This window comes from Acanthochromis polyacanthus, chromosome 10, assembly GCF_021347895.1.
Source record: "Acanthochromis polyacanthus isolate Apoly-LR-REF ecotype Palm Island chromosome 10, KAUST_Apoly_ChrSc, whole genome shotgun sequence".
Lineage (NCBI taxonomy): Eukaryota > Metazoa > Chordata > Actinopteri > Pomacentridae > Acanthochromis > Acanthochromis polyacanthus.
Window position 1 is genome coordinate 7,596,457 of NC_067122.1, and position 10,063 is coordinate 7,606,519.

The following is a 10,063-nucleotide window of genomic DNA, read 5'->3' on the forward strand; positions in this document are numbered from 1 at the left end:
TTGTAAATATAACTTACAAAAACACTCAAATTTGTGACACCGTTTTCAAATAACTAAATTTAAAATTTGGAGGTTTTTTTTTAGATAAACTTGTGCCAATACGACATGTAGGCTTGCAAATAGTAATTTATTTATTTATTTATTTTAAACTTGTGTTTGGAGATGAAGTTGCGTCTGCTTCTTTTTTTAATATTCGCATTATTAATTTATTATTCTGTTTTTTTTTCTCTGTGTTATATTTTGCAGTGCCTCAACGTGCAGAAATGCCACCTCCGGTTTACCCGGAAGACAGCATAATTCCCAAAGATGGCGGAGCAGGGTCCGATGGCTATAGCGATGCGGCTCCGAAATCAGCTACAGTCCGTCTACAAGCTGGACCCGCTGCGGAACGAGGTGAGTGGCCGTGCAATTCGAGCTCGTCCGCACAGGTGGGCGAGCGTACGGGGAGTCAAAGTGGCGCAGGAGCGAGTTAGCGGCACGTATTGAGCGGTAGATCGTTGTCGTCTCCGCGGCGCTGATGGAGAAACGGAGAGACGTGCTGAGCATGCGTAGACGGCAGCAGCACGGCCGTGTTGTTCTGCGGAGCAGCGTGCAGAAAGACCCGCAACTAACTGAAATTTGGCCACTTTTCGGACAAACATTCAGCTGTTTTCCGCAATTTACTTGCAGTTGAAGCAGTATGTGCTTGAAACGAGGCGCTGAGGGCCGCTGCGCTCACGGGCTTGTTTCTCGGTTTGTTGTGTAATGAAGTAACGGCGGTCTGTTTGGAACTACCGTTTGAACACACCGCGCTGTTCGAAACGCATCAGTTCGTTTATTATCGCTCATTTTGCTGTTGTGGTGTCGCGATGTTGACCACAACTGCCCCAAAACGTGATAAACCTCATCCCACTTTGCTTTCAAATTGCGCCTCTCCGTTCACATTTCGCTCAGTTTTTCCGCAATAACCTCCTGGTCCTCCTCGTTGGAGAGCTTTCTTTGCCCTGTTAGCATTAGAAAACATCTGTTTCCCACAGAGGTCAAAGGTCAGGATCAGCCTTTGCATCTGGTTAAGATTCTGTGTTTTACATAAAGACACCTGTGATGGAGAAAACACTTGCAGGTTGAGTTTTGTTCATCCTGATGGGGGGGAAAAAAGGAGGTGATCTGTTACACCTCAGCTGCCTCTTTATTAGTGAATTAGTGGAATGAAATTGCATTTCAACCAAGACCAACACAAGAAAGGAATTATGACAGGACAAAATGCACGTATCATCAGGACAGAACACGTAAAAGAACCATAAATCACTGTGTTTGTAGAAAAAGTGAGTAAGAGAGGTGACTCAGTGCTATATAAATAGTAAATATAGTTTAAAAAAAACATCCCTGGTGCAGTGCGTCCGGTTATATATAGGAGCTAGAAAGGTGTACGCTCGAAAACATATCCTAGAAGAACCATACATCACTGCATGTGAAATACTCAGAGCTCAAAGTGGATCACGCTGAAGGAAAACTAAGCGATAAATATAGTTAAGTACTGTTTTCTTAGTTTTCAGTGCTGTGAGTAGTAGCTAAAAAATGCTTCCAAGCTATCTGCTATAATAGAGAAATATTTCCTGCTGTAAGTGGGGCTACTAGGGGAGTGTAATGGAGTGGAAACTGGGATGAAATGAGTGGATGTGGGCAGAAGTGAGATGTAATGCACATTCTGCATGATGCACTTCAATACAACTGCTCTGTTTTTTTCCCCCCTGTGATCCATGTGTGTTCAGATTTTTGGCCACATGACAGAAATTTTAATTCAATTGTGTGCTCTAGCTGTAAAGTGGGATTTTTCTTGGTGTTTCTAAGGTTATTCCATGCTCCTGGAATACTTTTTTTCATTTGTGTTTTATTTCTGTTTAGTGTTGTTTGTTTTACTACCTTTACTGTGTATTTTGGTCTGAATGAACTGTAAATATTTTACACATAGTGGTGTAACGGACCAGAGTTGATCTGTGATCTGTACACATCCATTTCCACACTTCGGCACGTATGTGAACTGAGGAATAATTGCAAAGTTTCACTATAAAATATCTAAATACAACTGAAGTTGCTTGTTAAGGCAGCTATAAGGGCACTCTTAAGTCCTCCACTAATACCAATGCTCTATCACACAATTTCAAAGATAAGTGACCTTGATCTACACCAGATTTTATTTGCTCATGCTGCATCCCTCATCTGAGTTTCATAAAATTCTGCTTGGTAGTTTCAGAGTAATCAGACACTCACAGTTCACTTTAGCAAAGATTTATCCCGTAAATCTTTGCAGAAAGAAGATGCAAAGCAGTTGTGTGCACAGGTGAATGAATCATGTTAAAAGTAGCTGTCAGCGACGTGGGGCCTCCGTTGATGGGGCTTTTTTCTGGCACATCCTTCAGACGCTGGCTCAGATTGGGATCTGCCGAGTTGAGTGGATGGGTCAGTGCGTTGGGCTCTTTGTCGTGTTTCTTGAGCTGTTCAAGCGTGGCCCGGCACATCGTCCTGCTGGGGGATACTGTTGGTGTTCGGGGGTGCCATTTCCATTGTCATAGGGGGATGTGCTTGGTCTGCAACAGTGCTTGAAAGGATACGTGCCAAAGTAACATCCTTATGAGTGTCGGTAATCAAGGTTTTGTCAGCAGAACGTTGCATTGTCACAAGATTATCAATGTTAGTCGCTTTACTGTCAGTAATTTGAATGTTGCGAGTGGCACATTTATGACAGACAAGAAGAGAAAACTTTGTAGAAGTAGAATTCATTTCAGAGGCGGTTATGTCGAATTGCATAGTCGTCCAATAAAGTGGATTGGACGGGCTTAAACTCCTTGTATTGGGAAAAGGAAGATGAAACATGCAGACATAAAATCTGTGCAGGTTGATGTTAATGTTCTAGCCATCATAAAAGTGTTTGAGTTTAAATTCAAGTTACTATATATTATATAATCTTAAAAGTTTAGTTTTTAATCATAGAATACAGGAACGGCTCCATCCTGTTCATTTTAATAGTAGACACAGTTTAAAGCACTTATCTGTTAGGCCTAATGAAAAGCTACCGAAGTAAGTGAACATTCATAGAATCGCTCTTTCACAATCTTTAATAATCTGTCTTAAAAGGATACACACACATGTCCATACTAACATTGAAAAAGTTTTTCTTTGCTCGCATCAGTTCTCAGCTTTTACAGTGTGTTTAACACCTCTTTGTTTGTCTTCCCAGGAGGAGGTCAAGTTGAAGATCAAGGACCTAAACGAGCATATCGTCTGCTACCTTTGTGCAGGCTACTTCATAGATGCCACAACGATTACAGAGTGTTTGCATACCTGTGAGTTTTAACAGAACTCTGTACTACCTATTCTCGTGGTATTAATTTGCACGAGTCTTTCTCCCATTTTAAAAGAGTAATGTTCAGGATGTGGTCATCAGGTTGAAATGAAAAATTCTCACTTTCTCTCTTCGTCCTTGATAGTCTGTAAAAGTTGCATTGTGAAATACCTGCAAACGAGCAAGTATTGTCCGATGTGCAACATCAAAATCCATGAAACGCAGCCCTTACTCAACCTCAAACTGGACCGAGTGATGCAAGACATAGTCTACAAACTGGTGCCTGGACTACAAGAAAGTAAGAAAAACAAAGGCGTTCTCTGCTAGTTGTTAGCTGTAGTTGAAGGTACTTAACTGTCATTTTAACCCTGAGATACACAAGTGATTGGACCCTACACCCTGTATAAAAATCATGTGTTTTTGTGCCATTTTTGTTATTTTGGTAAAGAATGATATTTTGTGTTGTATTTTTGTCCACACAAGAATGATTTCATGTTTAAAATGTTTATTTTTCATTTTATAACACATTTTGAACGTATTGATGATTGACAAAGACGACACAGAACAGCAATAGGAGAATGTCAACATCCATTTTGTTGACATTTTTCCCCTTTTTCCTCAAACTGTTGTGACTCTTATTCCCTCCAAGTTTGTGCACTTCATCACCTCTTGTATGATATTATCGGTGATAAAGAGCTTGGGGTAGTAACGCAAAAATTACAATTTCTTTATTTCTTTAAAGTATAAAAGGTAACTTAAAAATTTTAATGGAATGATATCAAAACATGTTTTTTGTGAAATAGCTGGAAAATAACATGATAAAAATTTTCCATTACAAAGATATTGCAAGAAAACGACCTCACCGGGTCATTTTTGACCCACTTATGCATCCAAGGGTTAAAGCAGATCTCTTCAGTGCACATTAAATGTATGTCTGACATCTGTTAAACACACTCAGGTTAACTATTGGCCGCCTGTGAAATCTAGAATAAGCTGGAAAAGCATAATTTTAATAGAATTAAATGTTTATTTACAGCAGTGGGCTAACTGATGACTTGATTGTCTTGTCTTTGTGGTTTGTCCCATAATCTCTACGGTTGTATTTGCTCAGGTGAAGACAAAAGAATAAAGGAATTTTATCAGTCTCGAGGGTTAGAGAGAGTCATCCAGCCTACTGGAGATGGTAAGTCTTCTTTTTACTGCTTTGTCTGCTAACTCTGACTTCGGGTTGAATGGGGTTTATACAAAAAGAGACTTTAGTTTTAATCTGGAACTTGCCACATCCTGTAGTTTACGGTGTGTTCTCTAGTGCCAGGCCCAGCTGTAACCAAGATATAGAGGAGTTATGAGTTAGTTGTAGGCTGAGTCTCATTTTGGTTTCCTGAAAGACCATGAAGAATGCCAACTTTTGATGCAGATTTTTATTTGAAGTCCATCTTTATATATGCTGGAGCCTAGGTTCTGCAATGACCAGATTTACAAACGAGTCCTCAAGTTCATCTTCTGATTTCACTGTTCTACTAAACAATCATTATTTGTTGCATTGAGTCTTAAACACTTTGTTTCCTGTATTTGGCCTGCAGTTTGCAAATAGTTGCATCTCATTTTTTAAGCTCGGATAAAATGCCGTGCCCATTTATTAATGTGCTAATTGATGCATATATTCATTTGTAAAGTTAACCCTGATTTCCTGTCTCTGCAGATGGTGTGCCAGATGCTACAGGTTTACCTTACACAAGCTTTGACCATTCAAAAGCTCACTTCTACAGATATGATGAGCAGGTATCGCTGTGTTTAGAAAGGCTAAGGTAGGCTACACTCTTACACACACACACATTAACATGATGTGTGTGTGTACTAAAATATTTATTTGATACAAAACCGGTAAAACAAATATTAAGGTGAATTCAGTTGTATAAGGAATGCAACTCTGTTTTATCTTTGCAGTTCGTCGCTTGCTGGAAAAGATAAGACAAAACTTACTCTTCAGGTGAGTCATTTATACCAATAAACTATCCTAGATCCATTCAGCATTATATTTCAGTAAAAGCCTGTGTGCTTGGTGAAGTTGTTGAGCTCTTTATAGATGCTTTCAAAGCAACCAAAACACGTCTCCAGGGGAACATTTCAGAGTGTCCTTTTATTGTGGGCAGTCTAAGGCACACCTGTGCACTAATCATGGTGTCTAATCAGCATCTTGATATGGAACACCTGTGAGGTGAGATGGATTATCTCAGCAAAGGAGAAGTGCTCACTATCACAGATTTAGACAGATTTGTGAACAATATTTGAGAGAAATGGTGATATTGTGTATGTGGAAAAAGTTTTAGATCTTTGAGTTCATCTCATAAAAAATGGGAGCAAAAACAAAAGTGTTGCGTTTATATTTTTGTTGAGTGTAATTTCTACCCGGAGCTGCTAAGCAAATCCATGGTACTGTGACAACTGCAGAAACGGCAGAATTCAGCACTCAGAGCTGTTTAGTCTGGCTGCTGATGAAGCCTTATGCTCAGAGAGAGACAGGGGTAAGTGGGAGAAGTCCACCAGTGAAGCATATAGTCTGTCTTCATTTCCCTCCCTTCTCAATGTTAAGGTGTTTTTGGCCTACATGTTATAAAAGTTCAAGATGTTCTGCAATGTTTGTAGTGATTAGTTTGGACTTACAGGGACCTAAAAATATCAGTTGACAGTTAATGTGCTGTGTGATAAGTTGTCACTCTATAAATATGTACACTGGTGCTATACTCCATCCTTTGGGACAAACAAGCAAATCAAGGATACAAGAAAAATATAGATGGCTCTTAAAACGTTAAATTCTATCACTACGAGGCCCACTGCAGATTCTGATGGAGCATAAATTATGGCCCATTTATGACATGATGGCAGTTATTCCTTACACAACACAAGACTCTACATTTATTATAAGGCTACATGAATGTGATACTGTGGTGGTACATTCATCCTTTCACTGTTTACTCCTGCCTGCACACACATTTATAACAGGAGACAGTTTTCTACTCCATAAATTTATAATACTGACTGTCAAGTGGTCCCAGGGTTTTCATTTGTGTGTCTGGATCCTTTCAGCAGGCCCATTTAGTGAAGGATAGATGTGTAACAAGGGGAGTGGAATTGCTTTCTGCCCAGATCAGACACAAACAAGGTTTACTGAGGGAATACTTTAACTAAAGCACACAACATCCACTGTCCCAGTCTGCATGTTATCAACACTTCTGCAATGACTGTGTTCCTCCAGCAGAGGGCAGCCTTGTTTAACAAGTGTACTGCCAGTCACCTCAGGCTAAGCCATCAGTCATTTTTCTGCATTTTCAGAGCAGAGAAGTTTGTTTGAGGCTTTTAATCTGGTTTTGAATAACATTCAAAAGTAGCTTTACATCACATCAAAGGATGTGTTTTAAGACTGTAGTGATCTGGTGACGACTGTATGTGGTGTTGCATCTCCATTCACCCGTGTCCTCTTTGACCAGCCTGCAAAGTTAAAATGTTGTTTATTGTTATATCTAATGTTTCATTATGTAATCGGAGCATGCGGGCTTCATTGGTTCCATTCCTGCCTATTTATATGCAGTTGTCTTTCACTCTAACCTCTGTGTGAACTTATAAAATGGATTAGTTGATCAGGATAACCCTTCAGAGTATATAAAAACAAAAGGGTAAACACGCTCTTGAGTGTTGCGTCGGATCAGCTTTCTAAGGCGAGCCGTGTTCTTGCAGCGTTCTGGATTCGGCTCTTAACCTTTGTTACACGCGACCCTGCATGTCCAATCGCACTCCCCTGTTTTTACCGAGGTGTAAATTCAGTAAAGCGAATTTCTGCCTGCGCTGTAGAAGAAATACTGCAGGCTCGCAGCGTATTTGTGGGTGAAAGGAAGTTTAGCTTTGTGGCTTAAGAGTGCGTAATAAGTCAGCTGGGACCGGAGACGTCCAGCAGTAAGCTGGGTTTTTCTCCACTGTAAATCTAATTGTAACAGGAGTCTGCCACACCCTGTTGAATCACTCTTAACCTTGTTAGTAGTTTACATGTCTTCTGTGCTGGAAATGTGTTCTGTCACCTTTTTTGTTACAGAACTGAGAGTTACAACACGAGACGCTGAACTTTGGAATATTTATATTCATTATAAGCATTTAAATATTTTAATGCTGGCAAGAAACGGCAGCATGAAGTTGTAGTTTTATGGCAAAACTTCAGAGATGTTTATCATTGCAGATTTTTTTTTTTTCTGACGCTTCCATAATACCATCATATGTCAAACTATTACTATAAAGCAAATTCACAATCTAAAACATAAATGAGGGATATGCCCAACTTGCTACATATGTAATTTGGATGTGAACCTGCAGTTTTAGCTAAATATTTCTCTAAATAGCTGCTCCATGGTTGCAAGAGTTGGATAACAAACACAAGTATGCAGCTAGTTGCGATTTATTGGAATCACTTGTTTGTGTGAGCGTGGCAATGACTGATCGTGTTGCTCGTCTACAGTTTTACGTTGCATTGTCTGACCTTGTCTCTGCAGCAGAAGTTTGTTCGCTGTTCTGTCCGAGCGGAGGTCAGACACCTACGGAAAGTGCTTTGTCATCGGCTAAACGTGGAAAAACACCAGGTCAGTAACCGCTCCTGTTTTATCGTCTGAAGCTAAATGTTACGGTGCACTTTTTACATGCAAGTAGCATTTTCCTGTATGTCTCTGGTACATATCAATGAGGAAGATGTTCTTAAGTTCTGCTAATCTAGGATTTTCGCCAATAAAATAAATGTGTGAAATAGTAAATGTGTTTATCTGCTCCGATCACAGTTCTCTATGAATTTGTTCAACGTTGCCATGACAATGGCTGGGCAAAACTATTTACTAGTAGCAGATGCCTTATAAAATCATCTACTGAGGCCATATTTCTGTTAGGTTTTAGCAGCATCCTCACGATAAATACCAATTTTTAAGGTAACGTGCAGTCAGGCAACATTACTCCTGCCTCATGCAGCATCTTGTTGTTTTTAGTAAATAAATACAGTGTAAACAAAGGTATTCTTCTCATGTGCTGCTTTTTGCATTGCACTGACCATCTCTGACTGATCATGAAAATGAATCCTTGTCCAGGTTGTTGCACTTCTATAGTGAATGACTGACTTCCTATGGAGTGCTTCACACTGCTGAAGCTTTCTTAAAGTGGCTCAGATTACATGTTCCATTATAACAAGCTGATTAAATATAGTGTCTACATGACAGTGGCAGTAAAGTCACGACCGAGTTGCCAAAGTATGTTTTTCAGCGAAGAAAGAGAGGGGCTTGTGCTTCCTTCTTTTACCAGCAGCAAATGGCTTATTAAAATAATCACAGATGTTCCTTTCACATCTGTTTGTGTGGTCTCCCTATAGGTCCAGATGTTGTTCAATAACGAGTCTCTGCCTGATCACATGACCATGAAACGGTTATGGCTCTCACACTGGTTTGGCAAGGTACAGTACAGCCACTGTCAGCTAGCGCCAGCAAATGTCATACATTCCTTCACACTTGAACAAATTTTCTTTGTACTGTGGTTCAGTTAGGACATCCGGAGAAAGCTCACTGAAGATTAACAAAAATTAAACCTAAACTATTGCACTGCCTTGTCTTACTCAATTTTATATCATTGTTAATGTAAGGAAGCACTGAGTGCATTGATAGTCTGAGCAGACGTAGGCTAATGTTGGATTGATATCAGTGATAAATAGCCTTCATGCTGTGGTCTGTATATAGTATATTTACACATACTTCACTTTAAACATTTCCACTTGTAATATTTTCAATGTTTTCTCCCCTAGGCCCAACCATTAGTTCTTCACTACACCATCAAGGACAAAAGGACCAGATAGGATTTTTTTCAGTCGGACGAGAGCTGTACATATTTTGTACAATACATATTCTATTTTAATAGTGTTTGTGTACATATACTTATTTTCCTTGTTTTGTATTTTTGAAAATAAATTTTAAATGGTAAAAATATAACTTTGTTTCAGTGACTGAGAAGACGCTCTCATCAACATCTAAACGGTTCATTTGCTGAACACTGATTAGACTCATGTTTGCTGCTTATCTGCCACAGTAGTCCTAATTACAGCTATAACGCATGCTAGCTTTGTTTGATATTTTCTCCAAAGCTTTGCCATTTTGTATGATTTATACAGAATTGCAGGATAATTGTTTTTATGGACATAATTTAATGTGTTCACATGACTGAGCGACATAAATTCTACATTTCCTGTTGAATCTGACAATAAGGAAAACGTCAACGGCAGCAAACTTTCTCTGAACTCTGATCCACAGTCAGATAAGAGAATAACTTGAGATTATTAAAGTAGGGCGACGAGATGTGAAGCAGAAAAATACTCAATTTTTTTTTATTAGTGACAGTTATTCCTATCTTATTTTTGCTTCCAAACCAATTAAACTAATTTACAGTTGAAGGTAACTTTTTATTTTTTAAGCAAATAGCCAACAAACTGACATCTCTAAAGTACACTTCAGTATTTTTATGGAGTTGTTTTTCGTTTTGGCAAATTCTTAAATTACCGTCAACAAAAAGCCTGGATGCTGCATGTGAACGTTAAAGGCTAAAATCACTGATTGCATAAGTATTCGCCCTCTTTGAGTTATAAGTGGAATCCGTTTTGGCAGCACTGTCAGCCCTGAGCCTGTGGATATGTCTGCGTCAGCTTTATGCATCTGGACGCTGCATATTTCT

General features: G+C 39.2%; 1 protein-coding gene across 2 annotated transcripts; it reads left to right on the forward strand.

The window, feature by feature from the left end:
- The first annotated feature begins 266 nt into the window (after nt 1-266).
- On the forward strand, nt 267-9,327 carry pcgf1 (polycomb group ring finger 1). 2 transcript variants are annotated; one of them, XM_022189713.2, is made up of 9 exons: nt 267-393; nt 3,218-3,323; nt 3,468-3,620; nt 4,434-4,505; nt 5,025-5,130; nt 5,270-5,312; nt 7,861-7,947; nt 8,718-8,798; nt 9,144-9,327. In XM_022189713.2, exons 1-9 carry the CDS (start codon nt 307-309, stop codon nt 9,192-9,194), a joined length of 786 nt encoding a protein of 261 aa, XP_022045405.1. In that variant the 5' UTR covers nt 267-306; the 3' UTR covers nt 9,195-9,327. The 2 variants fall into 2 exon arrangements, with proteins under 2 accessions (XP_022045405.1, XP_022045406.1); XM_022189714.2 differs by having other exon boundaries at nt 7,864-7,947.
- The last annotated feature ends 736 nt before the right edge of the window (nt 9,328-10,063 follow it).

Coding starts and splice junctions, on each gene's coding strand:
- pcgf1 (XM_022189713.2), top strand. CDS start 307: ATGGCGGAGCAGGGTCCGATGGCTATAGCGATGCGGCTCCGAAATCAG. Junction 394..3,217: donor TGGACCCGCTGCGGAACGAG/GTGAGTGGCCGT, acceptor TTGTCTTCCCAG/GAGGAGGTCAAGTTGAAGAT. Junction 7,948..8,717: donor TAAACGTGGAAAAACACCAG/GTCAGTAACCGC, acceptor GTCTCCCTATAG/GTCCAGATGTTGTTCAATAA.